This window comes from Fundulus heteroclitus, unplaced genomic scaffold (genome assembly GCF_011125445.2).
Source record: "Fundulus heteroclitus isolate FHET01 unplaced genomic scaffold, MU-UCD_Fhet_4.1 scaffold_62, whole genome shotgun sequence".
Lineage (NCBI taxonomy): Eukaryota > Metazoa > Chordata > Actinopteri > Cyprinodontiformes > Fundulidae > Fundulus > Fundulus heteroclitus.
The window spans coordinates 55,001-82,722 of record NW_023397055.1 but is presented as its reverse complement, the minus strand read 5'-3'; the positions used below and the strand labels follow the sequence as shown (position 1 = coordinate 82,722).

At 44.4% G+C, this 27,722-nt stretch overlaps 1 protein-coding gene and 1 long non-coding RNA gene across 2 annotated transcripts in view; one reads left to right on the top strand and one right to left on the bottom strand.

Moving 5' to 3' along the window:
• Positions 1-27,722, top strand: part of LOC118561357 — a 38,883-nt gene that overhangs the window by 6,069 nt on the left and 5,092 nt on the right. The window contains exons 2-3 of the mRNA XM_036133407.1: positions 13,970-13,980; positions 25,368-25,683. Of these exons, the coding sequence (XP_035989300.1) occupies positions 13,970-13,980; positions 25,368-25,683 (327 nt within the window). The remainder of the gene's footprint in view (positions 1-13,969; positions 13,981-25,367; positions 25,684-27,722) is intronic.
• The window catches only part of LOC118561358, a 554-nt gene continuing 412 nt past the window's right edge, over positions 27,581-27,722 (bottom strand). Inside the window, exons 2-3 of the long non-coding RNA XR_004929987.1 lie at positions 27,644-27,722; positions 27,581-27,596 (exon numbers count right to left, since the gene is read on the bottom strand). The exon at positions 27,644-27,722 is cut by the window's right edge and continues 21 nt beyond it. This is a non-coding gene — a long non-coding RNA (uncharacterized LOC118561358). The remainder of the gene's footprint in view (positions 27,597-27,643) is intronic.

The window sequence follows — 27,722 nt, the reverse complement described above, 5'->3', positions numbered from 1 at the left end:
TTAGTCTTAGTGGAAGGACTTCAGAACCGGATCCATGTTCTCTACGTTCTTAGTCTTAGTGGAAGGACTTCAGAACCAGGTCCATGTTCTCTACGTTCTTAGTTTTAGTGAGGACTTCAGAACCGGGTCCATGTTCCCTACGTTCTCAGTCTTAGTGGAAGGACTTCAGAACCGGGTCCATGTTCTCTACGTTCTCAGTCTTAGTGAGGACTTCAGAACCGGGTCCATGTTCTCAACATTCTTAGTCTTAGTGAGGACTTCAGAACCGGGTCCATGTTCTCTATGTTCTTAGTCTTAGTGAGGACTTCAGAACCGAGTCCATCTTCTCTACGTTCTTAGTCTTATTGGAAGGACTTCAGAACCGGATCCATGTTCTCTACGTTCTTAGTCTTAGTGGAAGGACTTCAGAACCGGGTCCATGTTCTCTACGTTCTTAGTCTTAGTGGAAGGACTTCAGAACCGGGTCCATGTTCTCTACGTTCTCAGTCTTAGTGAGGACTTCAGAACCGGGTCCATGTTCTCAACATTCTTAGTCTTAGTGAGGACTTCAGAACCGGGTCCATGTTCTCTACGTTCTTAGTCTTAGTGAGGACTTCAGAACCGGGTCCATGATCTCTACATTCTCAGTCTTAGTGGAAGGACTTCAGAACCGGGTCCATGTTCTCTACATTCTTAGTTTTAGTGAGGACTTCAGAACCGGGTCCATGTTCCCTACGTTCTCAGTCTTAGTGGAAGGACTTCAGAACCGGGTCCATGTTCTCTACGTTCTCAGTCTTAGTGAGGACTTCAGAACCGGGTCCATGTTCTCAACATTCTTAGTCTTAGTGAGGACTTCAGAACCGGGTCCATGTTCTCTATGTTCTTAGTCTTAGTGAGGACTTCAGAACCGAGTCCATCTTCTCTACGTTCTTAGTCTTATTGGAAGGACTTCAGAACCGGATCCATGTTCTCTACGTTCTTAGTCTTAGTGGAAGGACTTCAGAACCGGGTCCATGTTCTCTACGTTCTTAGTCTTAGTGGAAGGACTTCAGAACCGGGTCCATGTTCTCTACGTTCTCAGTCTTAGTGAGGACTTCAGAACCGGGTCCATGTTCTCAACATTCTTAGTCTTAGTGAGGACTTCAGAACCGGGTCCATGTTCTCTACGTTCTTAGTCTTAGTGAGGACTTCAGAACCGGGTCCATGATCTCTACATTCTCAGTCTTAGTGAGGACTTCAGAACCGGGTCCATGTTCTCTACGTTCTCAGTCTTAGTGGAAGGACTTCAGAACCGGGTCCATGTTCTCTACATTCTTAGTTTTAGTGGAAGGACTTCAGAACCAGGTCCATGTTCTCTACGTTCTTAGTCTTAGTGAGGACTTCAGAACCGGATCCATGTTCTCTACGTTCTTAGTCTTAGTGGAAGGACTTCAGAACCAGGTCCATGTTTTCTACGTTCTTAGTCTTAGTGAGGACTTCAGAACCGGATCCATGTTTTCTACGTTCTTAGTCTTAGTGGAAGGACTTCAGAACCGGGTCCATGTTCTCGACGTTCTTAGTCTTAGTGAGGACTTCAGAACCGGGTCCATGATCTCTACGTTCTCAGTCTTAGTGAGGACTTCAGAACCGGGTCCATGTTCTCTACGTTCTCAGTCTTAGTGGAAGGACTTCAGAACCGGGTTCATGTTCTCTACATTCTTAGTTTTAGTGGAAGGACTTCAGAACCAGGTCCATGTTCTCTACGTTCTTAGTCTTAGTGAGGACTTCAGAACCGGATCCATGTTCTCTACGTTCTTAGTCTTAGTGGAAGGACTTCAGAACCAGGTCCATGTTCTCTACATTCTTAGTCTTAGTGAGGACTTCAGAACCGGGTCCATGTTCTCTACATTCTTAGTCTCAGTGAGGACTTTAGAACCGAGTCCATGTTCTCTACGTTCTTAGTCTTAGTGGAAGGACTTCAGAACCGGATCCATGTTCTCTACGTTCTTAGTCTTAGTGGAAGGACTTCAGAACTGGGTCCATGTTCTCTACGTTCTTAGTCTTAGTGAGGACTTCAGAACCGGGTCCATGTTCTCTACATTCTTAGTCTTACCGAGGACTTCAGAACCGAGTCCATCTTCTCTACGTTCTTAGTCTTATTGGAAGGACTTCAGAACCGGATCCATGTTCTCTACGTTCTTAGTCTTAGTGGAAGGACTTCAGAACCGGGTCCATGATCTCTACGTTCTTAGTCTTAGTGAGGACTTGAGAACCGGGTCCATGTTCTCTACATTCTTAGTCTCAGTGAGGACTTTAGAACCGAGTCCATGTTCTCTACGTTCTTAGTCTTAGTGGAAGGACTTCAGAACCGGATCCATGTTCTCTACGTTCTTAGTCTTAGTGGAAGGACTTCAGAACCAGGTCCATGTTCTCTACGTTCTTAGTCTTAGTGAGGACTTCAGAACCGGGTCCATGTTCTCTACGTTCTCAGTCTCAGTGGAAGGACTTCAGAACCGGGTCCATGTTCTCAACATTCTTAGTCTTAGTGAGGACTTCAGAACCGGGTCCATGTTCTCTACGTTCTCAGTCTTAGTGGAAGGACTTCAGAACCGGGTCCATGTTCTCAACATTCTTAGTCTTAGTGAGGACTTCAGAACCGGGTCCATGTTCTCTATGTTCTTAGTCTTAGTGAGGACTTCAGAACCGGGTCCATGTTCTCGACGTTCTCTACGTTCTTAGTCTTAGTGAGGACTTCAGAACCGGGTCCATGTTCTCTACGTTCTCAGTCTTAGTGGAAGGACTTCAGAACCGGGTCCATGTTCTCTTCGTTCTCAGTCTTAGTGGAAGGACTTCAGAACCGGGTCCATGTTCTCTACGTTCTCAGTCTTAGTGGAAGGACTTCAGAACCGGATCCATGTTTTCTACGTTCTTAGTCTTAGTGGAAGGACTTCAGAACCGGGTCCATGTTCTCGACGTTCTTAGTCTTAGTGGAAGGACTTCAGAACCGGGTCCATGTTCTCTACGTTCTTAGTCTTAGTGAGGACTTCAGAACCGGGTACATGTTCTCTACATTCTTAGTCTTAGTGGAAGGACTTCAGAACCGGGTCCATGTTCTCTACGTTCTTAGTCTTAGTGAGGACTTCAGAACCGGGTCCATGTTTTCTACGTTCTTAGTCTTAGTGAGGACTTCAGAACCGGGTCCATGTTCTCTACGTTCTTAGTCTTAGTGGAAGGACTTCAGAACCGGGTCCATGTTCTCTACGTTCTTAGTCTTAGTGAGGACTTCAGAACCGGGTACATGTTCTCTACATTCTTAGTCTTAGTGGAAGGACTTCAGAACCGGGTCCATGTTCTCGACGTTCTTAGTCTTAGTGAGGACTTCAGAACCGGGTCCATGATCTCTACGTTCTCAGTCTTAGTGAGGACTTCAGAACCGGGTCCATGTTCTCTACGTTCTCAGTCTTAGTGGAAGGACTTCAGAACCGGGTCCATGTTCTCTACATTCTTAGTTTTAGTGGAAGGACTTCAGAACCAGGTCCATGTTCTCTACGTTCTTAGTCTTAGTGAGGACTTCAGAACCGGATCCATGTTCTCTACGTTCTTAGTCTTAGTGGAAGGACTTCAGAACCAGGTCCATGTTCTCTACGTTCTTAGTCTTAGTGAGGACTTCAGAACCGGGTCCATGTTCTCTACATTCTTAGTCTCAGTGAGGACTTTAGAACCGAGTCCATGTTCTCTACGTTCTTAGTCTTAGTGGAAGGACTTCAGAACCGGATCCATGTTCTCTACGTTCTTAGTCTTAGTGGAAGGACTTCAGAACTGGGTCCATGTTCTCTACGTTCTTAGTCTTAGTGAGGACTTCAGAACCAGGTCCATGTTCTCTACATTCTTAGTCTTATCGAGGACTTCAGAACCGAGTCCATCTTCTCTACGTTCTTAGTCTTATTGGAAGGACTTCAGAACCGGATCCATGTTCTCTACGTTCTTAGTCTTAGTGGAAGGACTTCAGAACCGGGTCCATGTTCTCTACGTTCTTAGTCTTAGTGAGGACTTGAGAACCGGGTCCATGTTCTCTACATTCTTAGTCTCAGTGAGGACTTTAGAACTGAGTCCATGTTCTCTACGTTCTTAGTCTTAGTGGAAGGACTTCAGAACCGGATCCATGTTCTCTACGTTCTTAGTCTTAGTGGAAGGACTTCAGAACCAGGTCCATGTTCTCTACGTTCTTAGTCTTAGTGAGGACTTCAGAACCGGGTCCATGTTCTCTACGTTCTCAGTCTTAGTGGAAGGACTTCAGAACCGGGTCCATGTTCTCTACGTTCTCAGTCTTAGTGAGGACTTCAGAACCGGGTCCATGTTCTCAACATTCTTAGTCTTAGTGAGGACTTCAGAACCGGGTCCATGTTCTCGACGTTCTCTACGTTCTTAGTCTTAGTGAGGACTTCAGAACCGGGTCCATGTTCTCTACGTTCTCAGTCTTAGTGGAAGGACTTCAGAACCGGGTCCATGTTCTCTACGTTCTCAGTCTTAGTGGAAGGACTTCAGAACCGGGTCCATGTTCTCTACGTTCTCAGTCTTAGTGGAAGGACTTCAGAACCGGATCCATGTTCTCTACGTTCTTAGTCTTAGTGAGGACTTCAGAACCGGGTACATGTTCTCTACATTCTTAGTCTTAGTGGAAGGACTTCAGAACCGGGTCCATGTTCTCTACGTTCTCAGTCTTAGTGAGGACTTCAGAACCGGGTACATGTTCTCTACATTCTTAGTCTTAGTGGAAGGACTTCAGAACCGGGTCCATGTTCTCTACTTTCCTGGTGTTAGTGAGGACTTCAGAACCGGGTCCATGTTCTCTACGTTCTTAGTCTTAGTGAGGACTTCAGAACCGGGTCCATGTTCTCTACGTTCTTAGTCTTAGTGAGGACTTCAGAACCGGGTCCATGTTCTCTACGTTCTCAGTCTTAGTGAGGACTTCAGAACCGGGTCCATGTTCTCTACTTTCTTAGTCTTAGTGAGGACTTCAGAACCGGGTCCATGTTCTCTACGTTCTTAGTCTTAGTGAGGACTTCAGAACCGGGTCCATGTTCTCTACGTTCTTAGTCTTAGTGAGGACGCGGGCAGCAGCGTTCAGGATCAGCTGCAGCTGTCTGATCCACTTTTTAGGCAGACCTGTGAAAACACCGTTGCAGTGATCAGTTCTACTAAATATAAACGCATGGATTAGTTTTTCCAGATCCTGCTGAGACATCAGTCCTTTAATCCTAGAAATGTTCTTCAGGTGGTAGAAAGCTGACCTTGTAATTGTCTTTAGATGCTTTTGAAGGTTCAGGTCTGAGTCCATCACTACTCCCAGATTTCAGGCCTGATTAGTGGTTTTTAGCTGAAGCAGCTGAAACTGTGTGATAACTTTTGATCTCTCCTCTATTGGTCCAAATATTATTACTTCTGTCTTGTTTTTATTCAACTGAAGAAAATATTGGTACATCCATGCATTGATTTCTTCTAAACATTTACTCAGTGCCTGAACTGGTTCATAGTCACCTGTTGACATGGTGATGTAGAGCTGTGTGTCGTCTGCATAGTTATGGTAGCTGATGTTATTATTTTTATTATCTGGGCTAGAGGGAGCATGTAGATATTGAAGAGGAGGGGACCCAGAATGGACCCTTGGGGAACCCCACATGTGATTTTTGTCATCTCTGATGTAAAGTTACCTACTGATACAAAAAATTCCCTGTCCTTTAAGTAGGATTTAACCAGTGGAGAGCTGTACCAGAAAGGCCGACCCAGTTTTCCAGACGGTCTAACAGAATGGAGTGATCAACAGTATCAAATGCTGCACTGAGGTCCAATAGAACCAGCACGGTGGTTCTTCCACAGTCTGTATTTATATGGATGTCATTAAACACCTTGATAAGGGCGGTCTCTGTACTGTGGTGAGGAAACCTGACTGGAAAACATCAAAGTGACTGGTCGTTGTTAAGAAGGTGTTTAATTGTTGAAATACAACTTTTTCAATAATCTTACTGATAAAGGGGAGGTTTGAGATGGGCCTGTAGTTCTGGAGTAGTAGTTTGTCTAAATTGTTCTTTTTCAGCAGTGGATTGATAATTGCTGTTTTTAGGGACTGGGGGAAAACACCTGACAGAAGGGACGTGTTTATTATCTGAGTCAAATCAGACGCTATGACAGGTAAAACTTTTTTAAAGAAAGCTGTGGGTAGAACATCAAGGCAGCAGGAGGAGGAACTTAGCTGCTGAATGATCTGCTCTAAGCTTTTGTGGTTTATTTCGCTGAAATGGGACATTTTGTCAGAAATAGTTCCAGCTGAATAAAGCATTGGTTCTGGTGTTGATATGGTAGTACAAAGTGATCCTCTAATTTTTAGGATTTTTTCAGTAAAGAAGTTAGCAAATTCGTTGCAGGCCCTGGTGGAGTGGAGTTCTGAAGCCAAGGACACAGGAGGATTTGTTAATCTGTCGACTGTGGCAAATAAGACACGAGCATTATTAATGTTTTTCTTAATGATCTCAGAGAAAAAAGATTCTCTTGCACTTCTCAGTTGTAAGTTATATCTGTTAAGTCTCTCTTTATAGATGTCATAGTGAACCTGGAGTCTATTCTTTCTCCACCTGCGTTCAGCTTTTCGACATTCTCTTTTTTCACTTCTAGCTGCTGGAGCATTTCTCCAAGGAGATTTTTTCTTCCTGGAAAAAACTTTCAATTTAACTGGAGCAATGCAGTCAATGATGTCTGAGACTTTAGAATGAAAGTTATCTACTAGCTCATCTACTGAGTTCCAGCCCAAGGTTGAAGTAGCAGAGTAAGCTTGAATAAAAGTTTCAGTGGCATTGTCCTTAAAGGTGCGTTTTCTTACGATGTCCCTTTGGCTAAATGAGTCACTGGTAATGATACATTCAAAGGTAACGGAGAAGTGATCGGATAAGGCAACATCAGTTACATTGACCTGTGAAATTTTTAGACCTTTAGTGATGATTAAGTCTAAAATATGTCCCTTTTTGTGTGTTGGCTGTTTAACATGCTGAGTTAAACCAAAGTTTCTAAGTGTGTCAAACAGTTCTTTTGCACTTCTGTCTTCAGGGTTGTCAACGTGAAAGTTGAAGTCTCCCACAATAATTAAAAAGTCATAATCAACACATATCACAGACAAGAGGTCACTAAAATCATTAAAAAAGTTTGATGTGGACTTAGGAGGCCTGTAAACATTCAGAAACATAGTTCGTACATGGCTTTTTACCTGGAGAGCCAAATTTCCCAAAAACACCTTTTTATACTTTAGTGAATCATTAAACAATGTTGCTACTCCTCCACCTTTCCTTTGCTGTCTGCTCTCACAAAGAAAATTGTAGTTTGGAGGTGTTGACTCCATCAGTATAACTTCTTCATTAGATTCATGTTACCATGTTTCTGTTAAAAACATAACATCAAGATTATTGTCAATAATAAAGTAATTAATTAAAAGGGATTTTCCTGACAGAGATCTAATGTTTAATAAACCCAGTTTATATGACCAGAGTGTTCTGTGATACGTAGAGGAGGATCTGGGGCTCTGCGGCCTTTGGAAGATGCTGGTTTAGTCACAGAGCTGTGGTTATGTGGAAAGGATGTCATCTGTAGACCAATCTTAAGGACTTTGTTCATGGTGTGAGAAAATTCCAGAAAAGGAACATCTGGACTTTGTGGAGAGGAAGGCGAGGCGGGTCCAGTCTGGATCGGTGTTCGTGACGATGGCGGTTCTTGGTCCTCTCTTTGTCCTGCTGAGATCTGGGATGAATTCTCCTGTAGCTCTGACAACGCCTCATTCTGTGTCATCTTTCTGGCCGTCTTTATCTTGGCTTGTTCGGGCTGTACTGGGCTTATCGTTTGTTTTGGCACTGGATGTACTTTGTTTTGGAACAAAGCTGATGGAGCATGGTTTACACAATAGAAGATGTTTAAAATCAGCCGTTTTGCACCTGACCTATTTCAGGGTTTCCGCGGGGCATTAATAGTCATTAAATGAATTTTTTTTTTAATTAAGGCCTTAATTACCATTAAAAGTCATTAAATGTGATTATTGGTGCCATTATTTTTTTTTCTAAAAAAAAATACGGTCATAAAAACAGTTTTGTCCGATATATTATCAGATATAACTGATTCCGCGTGTTTGCGAGGAACTGCTTCCGGTTGATCGTAAAGCCGTATGTTTTTACAATGTTAGGAGCTGGAGCCGGAGCTCAAAGCTCGAGCCGGAGAAAGATTTAGAGAATGGGAAAATGCTAATTTCAACTAAAGTGGATGGAAAACGTGGAATTGGGGACATGGCTGCAGCCTGTCAACGGTAAGGATGATGAAGGATTTTGCCGTGTTTGTAAAAAAAAAAAAAAAAAATGAGCTGCACAATTGGTGTCAATGCTTCATGATCTCACATGAAGTCGGACAGGCAGTGGTGTAGTCCAGGGTGTACGCAGGTATACAGCGTATAGCCACTTATTTTCCAGTCAGAATTACGTATACCCACCTCTGGAGCGATATTTGTGTCTTTTGTATGAGCGCGCAGTGAGACAGGTATTCAGTGTTTAGACATCACGCACGCGCGCTCAACTCTGATAAACTCTTCTCAACCCACTATGCTCGCTCGCGCTCGGCTCCTTGTCTGCCGTGACCTGCTGCTTCCACGCTCAACACAAGCTGTACGCTCGCTCAGCTATTTTTCCCATAAACACAATATATAATGTCATTGGTTTCTCCGTTCGCTCGACTCTGTCTGCGCGCTGGCAACTTCAAAAACTGTCCACCTCACCAGCCAATCACAGACAGGTTTCTTTCCATCCAATCAGAGTATGGCTTGCAAATAATGCATTAAGATGAATTAAATGAAAATGCTGCAGCTTTTGGCAGAAATTACTAAACATAAAGGTGGGATTGAAGAAAAAACAACAACCTATAAACAGTTTAGTATTTTAGCCTAAAATATTTAGTTTAAAATAATTCCTTGAGTTACTAAGTGAGGTGTGAATTTTTTTTTTGTCTCTTTTCTTTCCAGCTTCTGGGTGATGATGCAAAAGTTTCTTGTGATCATAATCATCATAATTGTTATCATTATTTAAAGAGCACTTTAACAGGAGGTAAACAAAATAACATCTAATAAAATGACTTGGGTAAAGACTCAACAGTTTAAAACAACAATAATAGTAAGCTGTTTAAATCCTTAAAAACAAACAGAAGTTCTTTAAACTGAACTCTAAGATAAACAGGCAACCAGTGAAGGGAGGCCAGGATCGGGTAATATGCTTTATTTTATGTTTTTCCATTAAAAGGTGTGCAGCAGCGTTTAAACCAGCTGCAGACATTTGACATTTAAATGATAAAAAATAGTTAACTGAAGTCCTTTTTGACTGTCAAGTTTAAAATCACCGTCCATTTTAAAATCGAGGGGCTAAACATTCATTGTCGGTGTCTAAATCAACAGGATCAACAGTTCTTTGGGTGTTTCAACTGGTATATTTGACAATTCATGATTTGCAAAGACAAAGTGAGTTTTGATGTTCTCCTTGTCATTACCTTTATCTCTTTCTATAGATTCTCTTTTTCATTCAATTTAAGACTTTCCATATGCCTTATCATATAGGTCTATATTGAAAAACCTACATTAAAGTAATAATGTTGATTCTGGATGTAGTGTAGGAATTCCTTCAATATAAACCAAAGAAATTTTTACATTACCTGCCAGAAAATGGATAAAACCTAAAAAAGAGACAACAGTATTTTCACACCTCACGTAGTAGCTCAAGGAAATATTTTAATCTAAATGTTTTAGGCTAAATATTTTTGGCTAAAATGAGTAAACCCTACTGATGGATTTTTGGGTAAACTAAATAGAGCAGTGTTACATGTCATTGTTTCTAAAACGGCATTATTCTGAGCTGCATCTAAAAGGGCAAACATTGAGAGTATATCCACTTCTCCAGGGACCACTACACCACTGCGGACAGCCACAGATCAGCTGCAAGGAGCAGACAGCAGCTAACAATGTCAAGTTACTTTTCTGTAACCAACACAGTCACGTCCGCATTAGCTACAGCAAACAGCACAGCAGCAGCTGGAGCAAGCTCTACCGCCACTAACGTAGGGAAATGAGATGGTCTGCGAACCACATGAGGCGGTGAGTTGGGGGGGAAGACGACAAGTTTTGCGCGGACCGACTCGCAGAGCGGGGGGGGGAGACAAGTTTTGCGCGGAGCTCCAGGGCTTCAGCTTGTATTATGAGTTTTTCCAGGGTCGGGCGTTCTTTCAAGACCTTTGGAAGGATGTCTGAAACAAGGACCAGAGGAGAAACATCAGCATTTAAGTTCCTGCTGCATGAAACCAGGATTGCTGTTTTCACATCCAAAAGGTCAACGCATTCTCATTCCCTACTCGCCACATATTGACGCTTGGTCAGGGTCCCTTAGAGCAGGGATTCAGGTGCATGAGCTACCACTAGGGGGTGTGCAAGATGAAAACTGTTATGACGGTCTGACCGTGTTTTTTCCCCACACCATAAAGACGTGTAAATAAACCTTTCTTTTGCAAAGATTAAAATCATAAACTGTGAATTTAATCAATAAATAAAATTTAGTGTTATCTGTATTAGACTTAATTGCCAAGTACTGTTGCACACTTACTGTTTCTTTAAGTAGGGTTGTTTTGGGGTCATACCGGAAGAAATGTGTGGCCTCTGGTGGGAGGAGTGGTTCGGGGGACTGACGGAGTGAAAGCTGTCCCATTCTGTTCGTCCTAAAATAAAGTGTTAGCAGCAAAACCTCGGTCTGGTGCTTGTGTGTCATAACGGAACGACACAGTATTAACACGAAAATGTATTTATTTAGAAGAAATCTTCTTCTTTGCTACATTTTAAGATGAAATATTCACATTGTGCTGTAGATGCACACATGGCTCATGGCCTCTGCTTCAATAATTCTGGCAAATATGCTCAACAGTTTTAAGATGTTTAAATGTTAGATGTTTTGACCATAGATGAGGGTAGGAACGTAGATCGACCGGTAAATCGAGAGCTTCGCCTTTTGGCTCAGCTCTCTCTTCACCACAACGGATCGGTACAGCGCCCGCTTCACAGCAGACGCTGCACCAATCCGCCTGTCCATCTCCCGCTCCATCTTCCGTCTACGTCTAACTTAACACTCAACAACTCTTTTGGTGTCAATGTGAAGGTTTCACAACCATTAGTGTCTTGAGTAGAATCTGTGCATTTGTCTCAGACTTATGAATGTCAGTTACACCCATACTAAATGGAAAAAATAGCTGTAGGTATAACTTTATAAACAGGATTATACTTCAAACTAGGGCTGCAACTAACGATTATTTTAATTATCGATAAATGGGTCGATTATTTTTTTGTACTCAATTTTTATTAAATTTTAAACATACAGGTACATACAATCGAACATGAGTAGGCAGTCATACTGACGAGCATTACAACTTTACAAACATTTTACTGTATGGAGTCACACAAAGTAAACAAAGAGGAAAGCTCCCAGGTGTCTCAGAGTAGGATTCTGCTGCCCAGGTCAAGGGGAAGCAGGCTTCAACTGTCCAGGTCCTCATATATTTCCTTATTTATTGGTTTGTAATTAATTTAATATAATTGAGCCAAATTTGTTGTTAATACAACACCCAAGTACCAATTAAATTGGTAACTATTTATTACATTTTTTGATCTTATAATTAATTGGAACGTAGCCTGCTTTAGTCAGCCTAGATGGATAGAACATGTTACAGAACTAATAAAGGAAAGATTGTCTGCCTTCCCGGAACAAAGATTCTGAAAATAATATACATACTTCTCATTACAAATGTCTTTAAAATACATGTAAATGCAGCTGTTTTGCTTAAATGTCTAATATAAGCTGGGTTGTTCTAATATTCTATGACGGCACCCTGCATGTCAAATAGTGACAGGAACAACCTGTAATGTTGAGGGAATCTGACCAGGCATCAATATAGGCCAGCTTACACTACCCTTTTTTAACCGAGCCGAGACCAGTCCGAGCTAGGTAACCGAGATAACTCTTGTGTGTAAACGGTCAGCAGACTGAACCGGACCGCGCTAAACATAACCGGACCGCGCTAACTGCAGACCAGTTCCTGAGTAGGTCTCGGCCTGTTTTTTTTTATCCCGGTTTTCTGATAAAGAGCGCATGAGCAGACCGCGTCATCTCCTTACAGTCAGCTGACTGTCCGCGTTTTTACCGCCGTGTCTGGCTGCACGTCCCGATTCACACTCCATTCAGACAAATTTCAGACATTCATAATAATACTAGCTTCCTTACCGTGCCACATGGTTTCCAGTGATGACTTTGCTTATGAACCTCAGCGTCTGTCGTTGTTTCCCGCGTCTGTAAATCCTTATTAGACGTTTGTTTGTGTTATCCACGTCCCAAAAGCCGACTCTTTCTAACCATAACATCCTGAATGTTACGGGCGCCGCCATTTTGATTTGCTCGGTCCCGCCTTCAATCCCAGAGAGCAGCAGTACCGCAGATCGTCACTAGGAGGCGAGGAGCAACCAAGGAACCGAGATAACCGAGATAACTCTTGTGTGTAAACGGCCGTTTTTATCCCGGTTAACTGATCCAAGCTTGGACTGGTCTCGGCATGGCTCGGTTTTTAGGTGTAGTGTAAACGGGCCTTAAGTGACGAGGAGAGAGTGAGAATGTGTTGGACAGGAACATTTGTCCTGAAACCAGCAGAACCACAACATCACATCAATGTTTGTAGCATTTCTCACTAAATCATCATGAGAGCAGAAGAAATGAGGCCCAGGTTCTGTTTGGTTCCCCCAAAGAAATCTTTTGGATCAGAACAGGAAGAGTTCTGTTTGGCTCTCACTGACTAGGAAGATCTTCAACTGAGCTGGTTCTGCTTCAGAAACATTTAACCTATTATCACCCACAGAAACCTGGATCCTTCTAGAACCCAGAACCACTAAGCCTCAGAGATCCAAAAGGTTCTGCTCCTCTCACTTTCAGCTGCTCTTCCTGTCAGCTGGGTTTGGGAAGGTTCTGGATCTCAGCTTCATAAAAACCCAGATTTATCTTCCCTCACATCAACTAGAGCTGGTTCCACTATAAAATGGATCCAACTTGAATGAAAAGGTCCAGAGAACGTTGACCCATCCGGACCTGCAGCAGAACCTGATGTCTGTTGGTCTTCTAGCTTACATCCGAGACTGGATCTTCTCCTGGTTCCGTTGCTCCCACACCTCCTTCTTCCTGCAGACAGAGAAGCTTGAAGCCTGCAGAACCTCTCCACCAAGACTGAGTAGAACCTTTCTGGGTCCAACAGCTGATCCATGAAGAGCAGGAAGAAGCTGAGGGACTCAGGAGAACCCAGAGAACTTCATGTGGACTGAGGAGGACATCCTCATGTCCTCCGACAATGAGACAGAACCAGAACCCTGTTTCCACTGCAGTGAACTAACGGGCCTCATTTCTACTGGATCTTCTTTCTCCAACATGTCAGAAACCAAACTAGAGGACAGGAAGATCTGAAGTGTTGCTTCAGTTCTTCTGACTGGTCCACATTTAGAAGACGGAGCAGCTGGAAACTGGTCCCACTGAGAGCCGGTCTGGTTCTGGTGTCCAGATGGACGGGTCCAGTTCTTCCTGCCAGTCTGAGGGAACCAGGAGCTCAATAATGACATTGGATCAACATGTTGAAGCTGTGAAAAACTGCAGCAGCAGCTTGAAGTCAGTGTTGACTGCTGGTTGGGTCAGTCTGCAGCTTTCTGCTGGGTCTCCTGTCCACACTGAGGACGTTCTGTCCAACAGTCGGTTCTGCTGCTGACTGGACCCTCAGCAAAGACAACGCTGTCTCTGTTCAGTGGAGACAGGGGACCCATTTCAGACTGGAACCAGTCCAACATGTTGGACCTTCATCCAGTCAAAGAAAATGTCCTCAGAGCTGCTGCTGCTTTCTGTCCAACTCATTTTGTCCTTTGTTGTCCTCTCAGTCCCACAGGTGGTGGTGTATTCAGGGGAGAAGTTTGTCCTGCTGCCCTGCAGAACCACAGTTACCCTGCCTGGAGATGCTAGAGTGGAGTGGAGGGACAGAGGAGGCAGGAAGGTCAATGTGTATGATAACAGTTCTGATCATCCTGAAGAACCGCACCAGTTCTACAGAAACAGAACTAAGATGAATGAAGACCTGCTGAGAACTGGAGACCTCAGTCTGACTCTGGAACACCTCACAGATGGAGACACTAACACCTACACCTGCATCGTCTCCAGAGGGAAGGAGAACATCCTGATGAAGAAACAAGTTCAGCTCAAGGTTAAAGGTCAGTGGTTTAAAGATTTAGACCTTGGAGACTAGTCGCATGAAGTTCATCTGTTTTTGTGAGCATCAGTTATGTGTGTCTGTGGGGGTGAAGTGTTTATGTTTCCATGAACACTCTCCAGAGGCCATTGTCCTCGATGTTATCAGCCGGCCAACAGTTCAGAAAACATCTGCAGATGTCAGCAGGGGAGGAGGGAGCGGGGGAGAGTTCTGAGCAGTCTCAGCCATAACATCCAGGGTGTGTTATTGATAGGGAAGGCATAATCCAAATACTCTATTTGTTATGAGGACAAGCTGCACTGACTTTCCTGTCAGCTTTAAGTCTTTTGCTGGCTCCACGTGGCGATTCCAATATTCCAAATTTGTCGGGCTTTTCCGCGCTTCACTTCCAGATTTTATCCCATCTTCCCTTGAGTTCAACCACCGAAGCCTGTCTGCGTTCCAGCACATCCAGCTTTTCGGCTCTGCTCCTACAACCTCCAGGTCTGTTCGTTCACCACCTTAGTGATCGCATCATATGCAGCCGGTAGACTGATGAAGGCCAAATGGCGACCGATATCCGCTGTATTTGCTGATACATCAAAATCCACCAAAGGTGGAGGTCTTACACGTCCTCCACTGACAAAGTCAAAAGACACACTATCTTCCATTTCCTCCAAGAATGTAGGGTGTATCCCACAAAAAGAGTCAAATCGGAACAGGACAGGTCCCCTTTATGTTGCCTACCCGTCGAAAAAATTTGATCAATAGCACTGAAAGACCAGCTTACCAGATCCATGATTTTTCAGAGTTTGGGTATTATGAAGAAAGTGCTCAGAAAGACAAGACATAGCAGCAGCAGGAGGGTGGGGGGAGGCAGAGCCAGAGCAGAGAGAAAAAGCAACCGTCACAGAAGAGAGAGAAGCAGAGAGGATCAGCTTTGCCTTTTGGCTCAGCCCTCTTTTCACCACAACGGATCGGTACAGCGCTCGCTTCACAGCAGACGCCGCACCAATCCACCTGTCGATCTCCCGCTCATTTGGAGGCACTAATTCTCATCCCGGCCGCTTCGCACTCGGCTGCGAACCGCTCTAGTGAGAGCTGTAGATCACGCCCTGATGAAGCCAATAGGACCACGTCATCCGCGAATAGCAGAGACCCAATCCTAAGGCCACCAAAACGGATCCCTTCAACACCTTGGCTGCGCCTAGAAATTCTGTCCATAAAAGTTATGAACAGAATCGGTGACAAAGGGCAACTTTGACGGAGTCCAACTCTCACCGGAAACAAGTCCAACTTACTGCCAGCTTTGTGGACCGGACTCTGACACCAGTCATACAGAGACCTGACACCCCTTATTAAAGGGCCCAGTACTCCATACTCCTGGAGTACCTACCACAGGACCCCCCGAGGGACACGGTCGAATGCCTTCTCCAGATCCACAAAGCACATGTAGACTGGTTGGGCAAACTCCCATGCCCCCTCCAGGATCCTGCTGAGGGTGTAGAGCTGATCCAGTGTTCCACGGCCAGGACGGAAACCACACTGCTCTTCCTGAATCCGAGATTCGACTATCCGACAGACCCTCCTTTCCAGAACCCCAGAATAGACCTTAGCAGGGAGGCTTAAGTATTGGAACACACCCTCCGGTCCCCCTTTTTAAATAGGGGGACCACTACCCCAGTCTGCCAATCCAGGGGAACTGCCCCCGATGTCCACGCAATGCTCCAGAGCCGCGTTAACCAACAAAGCCCCACAACATCCAGAGCCCTAAGGTACTCGGGGCGAATCTCATCCAACCCCGGAGCTTTGCCACCAAGGAGCTTTTTAACAACCTCGGCGACCTCAGCACCAGAGGTGGGAGAACCCGACCCAGAGTCCTCAGGCTCTGGGTCGCTGTGGAATTCTTTCTCCATGGCCTCTCTGAACTCTTCCCACGGCCGAGTTGTTGCCTCGGCGACCAGTGGAGCCGCCTGCCGCTTTGACTGCCGGTATACATCAGCTGCTTCCGGAGTCCCACAGGCCAATAAAGCCCGGTAGGACTCCTTCTTCAGCTTGACGGCTTCCCTCACCGCTGGTGTCCACCAGCGTGTTTGAGAGTTGCCGTCGCGACATGCACCGACAACCTTGCGGCCACAGTTCCGACTAGCCGCCTCAACAATAGAGTAGTTCACGCGTGACATCATGCGTGACGTCCGCGCTACATCCGGGTCCCGCGGGTAGGCAAAAACAGTACTGTTCTCGTCTACTATCATTACAAAACGGGTGATTTAGAGCGTACTTTTAGTTAGTTTATTTTTGGAATCTAAACAATGCCTACCACTTGTTGTGCTTCCGGTTGCACACAGAGGCATTCCAAATTGTCGGATGTACGTTTCTGTCGTTTACCGAAGGACGAGGAAAGAAGAAAGAAATGGATATTTTCAATGAAAAGAGCGCAGGCTCTCAATCCCAATCGACTGTGGGAGCCATCACACCACGACAGAATTTGCAGTCTACACTTCATCTCTGGTAAATACAACTTAATTCTGCACTAGTTATTGTTCTACTTAAATAGCGGCAGAGGGGAGGTGGCGATCGCTAGACGGGCCGGGAGAAGCGGAGTCGATGCGCTGTAGCAGCAGCACGCCGCATCATTTTTGTTTCTTTGTGCAATCAGTGCACAATAATGTGCACCAGACAGCGGCTGCATTACGCCCCTGTTTACGCTGCAACGTCGCCGACACCCCCACCAATTTTAATAAGACACAAACACCAAAATAATCCTTAGTGAACAATGTTTTTTTTAACCTACCGGGCAGCTCTTCCTCTCTGCTGAGGCGCTGTGTGTCAAACTCCGCTTTCATAGGTTACACAAACATGTCTGATCAGCCATCCATCCATTTTCTGACCCGCTTAATCCCTCATGAGGTTGCGGGGGTTGCTGTCTATGTCCACGATATAAAATAATAGTAGCCGTCCAGTGGTTTCATGCTTTTGTGCTCTCTCGTCTGTACTGGCCTGCGTGTTTATAAGGCAGCTTTATATGTCGCGGTATGGAACACTTGGCCATCATTTCACAGACTCGCTCCATCCCTTCAGGCTTTTGCTGTGTGGATCTGGCAATCTGATACCATCAACTTACTCTTAAAACGATCTTGTGATACGTTATCTAAAGAAAAAAAATACGTGGAGAACTCGCCTTTTTTTTGTTTGCGTCCGCCATTGTGTTCGCTTTTTGCCTACCAGTCCGGCGCGCATGCGCGAAAACCCCGGCTCAAAACAATTACAATGAACTGGTCTATTGAGGCACGGAACATGGTCCATTCAGACTCAATGTCCCCCGCCTCCCTCGGGACGTGTTCAAAGCTCTCCCGGGGGTGGGAGTTAAAGCTTCGTCTAATGGGGGACTCCGCCAGACGTTCCCAGCAAACACTCACAATACGTTTGGGCCTGCCAGGTCTGACCGGATTCCTCCCTCACCATCGGAGCCAGCTCACCACCAGGTAGTGGTCGGTGGAGAGCTCTGCCCCTCTCTTCACCCGAGTGTCCAAGACATTCGGCCGCAGATCAGATAAAATGACAACAAAGTCGATCATTGAACTGCGGCCTAGGGTGTCCTGGTGCCAAGAGCACATGCTTGAACATGGTGTTCGTGATGGACAATCCATGACGAGCACAGAAGTTCAGATCACCACTTGAGTTCAGATCAGGTGGGCCGTTCCTCCCAACCACGCCCCTGCAGGTCCCACTGTCATTGCCCACGTGAGCGTTGAAGTCCCCCAGCAAAACGAGGGAGTCCCCAGGAGGGGCACTCTCCAGTACCCCTTCCAAAGACTCCAAAAAGGGTGGGTAATCTGAACTGCTGTTTGGTGCATAAGCGCAAACAACAGTCAGAACCCGCCTCCCCACACGTATGCGGAGGGAGCCCACCCTCTCGTTCACCGGGGAGAACCCCAACGTGCAGGCACCGAGATGGGGGGCAACAAGTATGCCAACCCCAGCTCGGCGCCTCTCACCAGGGGCAACCCCAGAGTGGAAGAATGTCCATCCCCTCTCAAGGAGACTGGTTCCAGAGCCAGAGCGGTGCGTCAAGGTTAGTCCGACTATCTCTAGTCGGAACCTCTCAACCTCGCGCACTACCTCATGCTCCTTCCCCATCAGAGAGGTGACGTTCCTTGTCCCAAGAGCCAGCTTCTGCAGCCGAGGATCGGAACATCAAGGTCCCTGCCCTCGACTTCCACCCGTTTTACTATGCACCCAACCCCTTTGGCCCCTCCGACAGGTGGTGAGCCCATCGGAAGGTGGACCCATGTCACCTCTTCGGGCTGAGCCCAGCCGGGCTCCATGAGTATAAGCCCGGCCACCAGACGCCCACCTCCAGGCCTGGCTCCAGAGTGGGGCCCCGGTGACCTGGCGAGGGAATACAACATCCATTTATTGTATTCATCATAAGGGGGGTTTGGGCTGCCCTTTGTCTGGTCCCTCACCTAGGACCTCTCTACTTCGGGTGACCCTATTATGGGGCATAAAGCCCCTGACAGCATAGCTCCTAGGGTCATTGGGACACTCAAACCCCTTCACCACAGTAAGGTGGCAGCCCAGGGAGGGGGATTTTATAATTATTTGCAATAAAAGCTTGTGGAACCTTCGCCAGCTGCCTGCCACACGGTGTCACAATGCCAGCAGGCCGCCTGTGGCACTTCTGTTACTGTTTATGGGCAAATGGTTTGATTTTGGGTTTATTTAATGCTTATTCTATATTTACTTTCATGTTCTAAATGCACATCACTTAATAAACATTTGTATACTATTTATTGAAAAAGTTATAAGGTAACTATGTCAGTGGTTTGACTTGTGATAAGAAAAACTAATGTGGTGATATGAAAAAAAATCACGTGAAAATACGCTGGCACACACTTAAGTCAGTGGCCGTTGGGTGCAACGTAGATGCCACAATAATGCCAGACTGGCTGAAAAAGCATCCAACATCCCACGCCGGCTGCCGCTGTTTTAATGGAAGTAATGCTGATTATTGGCAAACGGAATGTCAGGTTAGTTATGAGCCTCTGACTGTTAGTAAATCAGTACTTTCAACTGATGGTGGTGTTTTGGAATTAATAAAAAGTGTTAGACACAAAATATAAAGTAGAATTTAAAAACTTGAGCAACAATGATCCACAGCGGTTAGTCTAGATCAGTGGTTCTCAACCGGTGGGGCGCGCCCCCCCGGGGGCCGCCGACACTCTCCCGGGGGGGCGCGAGTAGGCTACAGGATGGGAGTGGAAAAAACTGGGGAAAAAAAATTGCACTTTTTTTTTATCACTAAACTACTTTCATAAAAAGTTAAAGTTTTGTATATACATAACTCCTGAATAAAAATTAAAATGTGTTTGGAATGATTTAAAAAAAAAAAAGTTTTGAACAAATTTGATTGTTTTGTCGATAGTGAGCGCAAATGCAGGTGATAAGCGGTTTTCATCCGGGTTTTTCGCGCATGCGCGCCGGACTGGAAGGAAGCTGACGAGTTCTCGGCATATTTTTCTTCTTTAGATAACGTATCACAAGATCGTTTTAAGAGTAAGTTGATGGTTGATGGAATCATATTGCCAGATTTATACAGCAAAAGCCTGAAGGGACGGAGGGAGTCTGTGAAATGCTGGCCAAGGCTTGTACGGCGACATAGCTAGTAGCTTAGCTGCCTTATAAACACGGCAGGCAATACACATGAGAGAGCATGGAACCATGAACCCACTGGACGGCTAAGAATTATTTTATATCGGGACATAGACACCAGCAACCCCCGCGACCCCATGAGGGATTAAGCGGGTCAGAAAATGGATGGATGGACGTTCAGACATGTTTAACATCAGAAAGCGGACACACAGCAGACACACAGCGCTTCAGCAAAGAGGATGAGCCGCCCGGTAGGTTTAAACAAACATTGTTCACTAAGGATTATTTCGGTGTTTTTGTCCTATTAATCCTTTTCACAGACTCATGCCAGAGGGTTTGCATACATTGTACATGTATGTATATTAAAAAAAAAATTGCGGTAGTTAGCAGCTGTAGTGCAGACCGCGGTGAAGTTAGCTTGACATTGGACATTCAACCTCCGCGGAGTCAGCGGGATCTAGCTCACGGTTGATCCGGTTGAAGGACTCCGTTTTCGGCTAGCGTGTCTCAGCTGCTCCCTTCTCCCATACGCGGTGGGACCGTCAATAAATCTGATTTGATTTTTGTTTCTCAAGAGTGCTCCGCTGACTCCGCGGAGCTTGAGTGTCCATGTCAAGCCAACTTCACCGCGGTCTAGTGCTGGCCAGAAAGTAGCGCTACATACTTGGCCGAATGATTAAAAGGTCGAAAGAAATGGGATACATTCATAAAAGAAACGCAAAAGGACTGGATTGCCAGCAGTGACAAAAGTGTGTTATGCAATTCACACTTCACAAGCGAGGATTGTGAGGGGTACTTACAATGGAGCATGGGCTCTATGTCTTGGGCAGCGTTAGATATAGTCTCCTCAGGTTCACCTTGTTCAAACTCCGTTTCTTCGTATATTAATTTCTTATCTGAGTCGCAGATGCTTGAGGTGGAGTTTGAAGATGTATCAGACATTTTTTTTATTTATTTTTTTGTACGTAGAGTAAGAGTTATTAATAAAATTGAACAAATCGGTAGCAAAAGACGTAGTATTTGCAGGCTGATGCACGGTACTAGTTCTGTTTGTGACGTCGCATTCCGGAACAACCTGAATGCAGAACGTTCGTGCTCTTTCGCTTATACAGCAAGTTTTATCAAAATCACTTCCAAACGGCGCACATAATTCACATATAATATACATTTCTTTACTCTGGTGACTATTTGAATGCATCTGGCAAAAAATACGTTCAGTCCAAGAGTTAGACTAGTAATGATAATAGGCCAACTGATGATAATAATAATGATAATAATAATAACAACAATAAAGCATGTAACCTCATAATTATATAGCAATAGCCTTGTAATAATGATAGGCATATACTACTCATAATAATAATAATAATAATAATAGTAATAATAATAATAATGCCTGCAAGCTCACATTAGAAGTCTGGTGCTACTGCCAATTATAGCAATAGCCTAGTAATGATGATAGGCCTACTGATGATGATGATAATAATAATAATAATAATAATAATAACAAAAAAAGCATGTAACCTCACAATTATATAGCAATAGCCTAGTAATGGTGATAGGCCTACTGATGATAATAATAATAATAATAACAAAAAAAAAGCATGTAACCTCACAATTATATAGCAATAGCCTAGTAATGGTGATAGGCCTATACTACTCATAATAATAATAATAATAATAATAATAATGCCTGCAAGCTCACATTAGAAGTCTGGTGCTACTGCCAATTATAACAATAGCCTAGAAATGATAATAGGCCTACCTACCGCTACTGATGATGGTAATAATAATAATGTGGGCCTAAAAATAATAGCCTAGGGCTATTTATCTATCTATCTATGCAAGGTAGAGCGGGGCGGGGGGATGGGGGATCTGGGCGGGGGGCACTGGGGCCCCAACTGCAACGAACCAGCTTTGGGGGGGCCCAGCTTGCAAAAGGTTGAGAACCCCTGGTCAAGATCACATCATCTATGGTGTAACTTATGTAGTATTACATGACAACATAAGCCGGCTGGATATTTCAGTAAGTAGAACATGTCCTAAAAACTAAAAAACTAATTTCAAAAACATTTAAAAGTATATATTAAATAAGAGTAATTACTTTATGGATTTTTTTAACTCCGCTCTACTCTTAATTCAAAGCGATGGTAACAATAAACAGTTTTCAATATGAATATAGAAAATTCAGTGTTGTATGTGTTATTTGTCTAGCTAAGCTATTTGTAGTCTATTTGCATTTACAAATGAACAATAAAATTTGACATAGACCTATCATTATTATTTTGCCTGTTACCATACAGACATATATATATATATATATATATATATATATATATATATATATATATATATATATATATATATATATATATATATATATATATATAATATTTGTGCAGTGAGTCTTTGTTTTTCAACCACTGTGCAGTGAGTGATCGTCAGGTGTGCCATGGACAGTGATGGGAATAACGGCGTTGAAATAAACGCCGTTACTTTTTTCAGTAATGAGTAATCTAAGTAATTACTTTGACTGTCACTATAACGCCGTTACCATTGCCGACACCCCGTTACTGCACGTTACTCAAGTTGCACAATTAACTTTTTTTTCCACTTCATGATAGGATTCGTGTGCATGTTGTCATGAGAGAAGGGAGGATGAGATAACCTCTCAGTAGTGATGGTTCCGGCCACACCGATGCGTCGGCGCATGCGTCAAGCTCGTAGAGCAAAACCTGTGTTGATGCGCGTATCTCTATGTGAAAGTCACGTGACCGATACAAGAACTGTTTCGAACTGACTGACGTGCCAAACTGTCTCTGTTCCCTCTAAACTGCACGTGTGTGCATTCGCTCACAGCATCTGGATTCAGCGCACACAGCAAAGCTATGCTGCGCTGTAAATAACGTGGGCACGGTAAATAAAATCCAAGCTGAACTGTAAACAAAATAATAATAAACCAAGTTTTTTTTAACCATTTTGCAACTCTGGTGTGTGATGGTGTACCACAGTCTCGCCCTGTGAGCACCAGGTGCTGATCGGAGCGCACCGCTGATTGATGGGTTGGGCAGATGCCTTTATGGTTGGGCAGGTTGCGCTGTGCGTCTTTGTTCTGAGCGTCGTTTAAAAAAAAACGAGTAGACACTGAGTAGAAAGCTGAAACTCTGAGCAGCTCTTCCTCCCTTTGTCATACTCAGCATGTCCGATTTCAGAACAGATGATATTAGTCAGGTTACTAAACACAGCGCCCGATCAACCATTAAACATGAACACGAGCATGAAAAAAAGCCCGATCTGTCCTGCGAGTAGAATTAGAAATCTTTAAAGAAGGCATATGGAAAATATTAAACCATAAGAAACAATGACGTTGCTGCTGAAAACCGCAAGAGAAAATAGTTTAAAAAGTCAATGCATGCACGATATGAAAGTTATGTGATGGAGAATTAAAGCTGCTTTCTCACACTTCACTGTTCAACAATAAAGGGGGAGTATGTGTGTGTGGGAGGGGGGGGGTGCATTGAAAAGACATTGCAGCAAAAAATTTGTAAAAATAAATAAATTAAAAAGCCAGAAACGAAAAAGTAACGCAATAGTTACTTTTACTGGTAACTAGTTACTTTTATAGTGGAGTATCTCAGTTAGTAACTCAGTTACTTTTTGGGAGAAGAAACAAGTAACTATAACTAATTACTTTTTCAAAGTAACGTGCCCAACACTAGCCATGGAAAATTATCCAATTTGGTCTAATTAGTCTAAAAAGGTTTTTTTAAAACTTTTTATTGGAAGAAATATAAGGGATGATTAAAAATACATTTTTGTGTTTATATAATTCCTTTTCAAGAAACTGTGATAAGAATGACTATATTGTTAATATAAGCGGTTAAAGGGTATCGTTTGTTTAACGTTTTTGGTTGGTGGTGTGTCTTATGATTTTTTTCAATGAGAAAAATTTACCTTGGCTCAAAAAGGTTGAAAAACACTGACATCACAAAAATTTGGGGGGAACGGTTGACTGAGGCCTTGCATTGCTAAAAAACACTGCCGTTAGGCGCATTATTCCAAACTGCCAAGGACCCCGCCGTTAGGGGGTTTCCTTTATGGCACTGCTTTTTAACTCTGTAGAAAGATAGGAGCCACGTTTAAGGAGGAAGAATAAAAAGGCATATTTCACACTTTATCCTTAAAAGGGTACAGCTTGAGATATCAGAAAAACCTCAGCATGAGAAAAGCACATATGATGAGACAACATTTTAGCAGAGGGTTACATTGGAGGCATTAGGTGTCGCAGTGTGTGTCCATGTAATATTTGAGCGTCAGGTGTGTGTGTGTGTGTGTGTGTGAGTGAGTGAGTGAGTGTGTGAGTGAGTGTGTACAATTTGTCTATGTACGCTGTCCAGAAGCCACTGTCCTTGATATGATGGAAAGTTTATCAGCCGACACCACAGTTCTGAACGCATCCACAGGTGTCCGCTAGGGAGGAGGGAGCGGGGGTGCTACAGTTCTGGGGCCTTCCAGTGCTCGTTCACAGCCTTTGTGAGCGCATCATATGCGTCCGGCAGCCTGATCAAGGCCATAATTGCCACTGACATTCTCTGAAGTTGCTGATAGATCAGAAATCATCCGAATCCAAAAAGAAGAAATCCGAGTATGATGAATCCAAACGTGGCAGTAGCAGATGCCACAAATGCCACAAATTGAGTCTGCTGTCTCTCTATCCAACACTGGATCTTCTCCTGGTTCCGTCGTTCCCATACTTCTTTCTGCAGACAGAGAAGTTTGAAGCCTGCAGAACCTCTCCACCAAGACTGATTAGAACCTTCATGGGTCCAACAGCTGATTCATGTCCAAATCAGAGTCAGTCATCTCTAAACTGAGCCACAACTTTACACTGGGGAAACCGCAAGCCAGATCTGTCTAGAACCTTCTGGGTCCTCTTGCCAACAGACAGCTCCACCATCTCAATGTTCTGCTGTGGAACAGTAATCTGGGATCAGAACAATCATATAAAAGGAGCGTCATCAACATTTCCAGAACCTGGTCCGGTTGTCAGAGAGAGAACCTTCTCTACACTGAAAGTTGTGAGGAGCAGGAAGAAGCTGAGGGACTCAGGAGAACCCAGAGAACTTCATGTGGACTGAACAGGACGTCCTCATGTCCTTTGACAATGAGACAGAACCAGAACCTGTTTCCACTGCAGTGAACTATCATGCCTCATTTCTACTGGATTTTCTTTCTCCAACATGTCAGGAACCAAACTAGAGGACAGGAAGATCTGAAGTGTTGCTTCGGTTCTTCTGATTGGTCCACATCATGAAGCAACAAGTGTTGATGAACGTCCAACATGTTGGACGTTCATCCAGTCAAAGAAAATGTCCTCAGAGCTGCTGCTGCTGTCTGTCCAACTCATCTTGTCCTTTGTTGTCCTCTCAGTCCAACAGGTGGAGGTGGATTCAGGGGAGGAGTCTGTCCTGCTGCCCTGGAGAACCACAGTTACCCTGCCTGGAGATGCTAGAGTGGAGTGGAGGGACAGAGGAGACAGGGTGGTCCATGTGTATGAGAACGGTTCTGATCATCCAGAAGAACAGCACCAGTTCTACAGAACCAGAACCAAGATGAATGAAGACATGCTGAGAACTGGAGACCTCAGTCTGACTCTGGAACACCCCACAGATAGAGACACTAACATCTACACCTGCATCGTCTCCAGAGGGGAGAACATTCTGATGAAGAAACAAGTTCATCTCAAGGTCAAAGGTCAGTAGTTTAACTCTCTGGGTCAAAGGTCAGGGGTATAAATGTGTTGTATTTCTCCAATCAGCTGATCAGGTGTGATCAATACTGATCAGAGGCTGAAAGTGAAATGTGTGAGTTTCAGCTTCAGAGTCCCAGTAAATGTGATGTCATGACTCAGCATTTTTCCTGCTTTCATTGAACATAACACATTAAAATGAGTGAAGATGAGGAACCAGTGCAGGAGGCAGAGGTCCGGTCCAGACAGGCTCCAGTTTCAAATGGTATCTCCTTCTGGGCCAGAACTGGTCATGTTCTTACACTGGTGAAGATTCTCAGTCATCCAGGTCATGACCATTCCAAAAAAGTAAAAAAACAACACAACTGGACTTTTTTCCAAAGTTTGAAGACGTTTCGCTTCCTCTCCAGGAAGCTTTCTCAATTCTGGAGTCCACATTACTCCAGACTTTTTGAATTGAGAAAGCTTCCTGAATAGGAAGCGAAACGTCTTCAAACTTTGGAAAAAAGTCCAGTTGTGTTGTTTTTTTACTTTTTTGGAATGGTCATGTTCTTGTGTTACAGCCTGTCGTCCTGTTTATTGTATCTCAGTGAGCCTCAGATGAACACCAGGAACCTAAATGGAAACTTATTTGGACCTGAGATGGTTCTGGCTGCACCAGATGTTTCCTCTTAATAGTGGCAGCAGAACCAAGCAGATCCAGATCAGCTGTGGGAAGAGGAAACGTGGACCTTCACATCTCTGGGATCAGATGCTGCAGATATGTTCTGATGCTCAGGATGGTGGAGGAATATTGGTTCTGATGTCCTCCAGAACCAGCAGAACCTCTGGATCTTAAACTAGCCAGTAGAGCAGGTCATAGAAAATCAGCTTCATTCTCAGACTTTTTGGTTCTCCAGAGGGTGAACCGGTCCTGATGGAGTGATGGACTGGAGGAAGCAACAGGTCAGAAGTCAGTCTAGGCAGCAGCAGCTGGATCCACTGAAGATCATTTCACAGTAATCTGGATCAGAACCTGTTTGGTTCTGATCCTTCAGGAGGTAAAGCTGCTTCTCACCTGTGATGTTGATGTGACCTTGGTGTCTCTGCAGTGGTCCAGTTTCTTCTCTCCATGCATCATGTTGGTACCACAAACACTTGATGCAGCTTTAGAACCAGAACCCAGTAAGTTCTTCATGTAGTCTCGGTCTGCAGCAGCTTTAGAACGGGAACAATGTGGGTTTTTCATACATTCTGGTTCTGCAGCTTTAGAACCAGAACCCAACAGGTCCTTCATGGAGTCTGGTTCTTCAGCAGCTGCAATGCAAATTTATTTATATAGCACATGTCAGTACAGAGACAATGCAAAGTGCTTTACATGATTAAAATATAAGAAAATAAAACAGAATAAAAGCAAGTAGGAATAAAATGCAGCAGAACCCAGCAGGATCCTTAGGTGTTCCTCAGACCTTCTAATCAGCTCTGATCCATCCTCAGTGTGGAACCACCAAGTGATCCTGTAGCAGAGTGGGAGTGGGAAGTGATGATCTGGGTGGAGCTGACAGAGATGTAGAGATGTTCTGAGTGGAACCTGCTGCTGCTGCAGGAACCAGGAGGCTGGGAGGTGATGAAGGTGTGTGTCAGTGTGTTCATGAAGAACATGTGAGAGATGCTGAGTGGACCCACCAGAGAGGACTGTTGTCCTGGAACAAAGACATGCTGGATGGAACTCTGCTTCTCTTCAAGGTTCCACTTTAGATCCACAGATGAAATGTGAGAAAGAAGAGCAGCAGCTGCACACTGCTGGTCAGCAGCAGCTGGACTAAAGATCCCAGCAGCATCAAGACTCTGATCCTCTGCAGCACCTTTCTGTTACCTTCTGCTCTCACCTGCTGCTGGCCTTCAGCTTTACCCACAATCCTTCAGTGATGAAGACCTGCTGCTGCTGGCCTTCAGCTTTACCCACAATCCTTCAGTGATGAAAACCTGCTGCTGGCCTTCAGCTTTACCCACAATCCTTCAGTGATGAAGACCTGCTGCTGCTGGCCTTCAGCTTTACCCACAA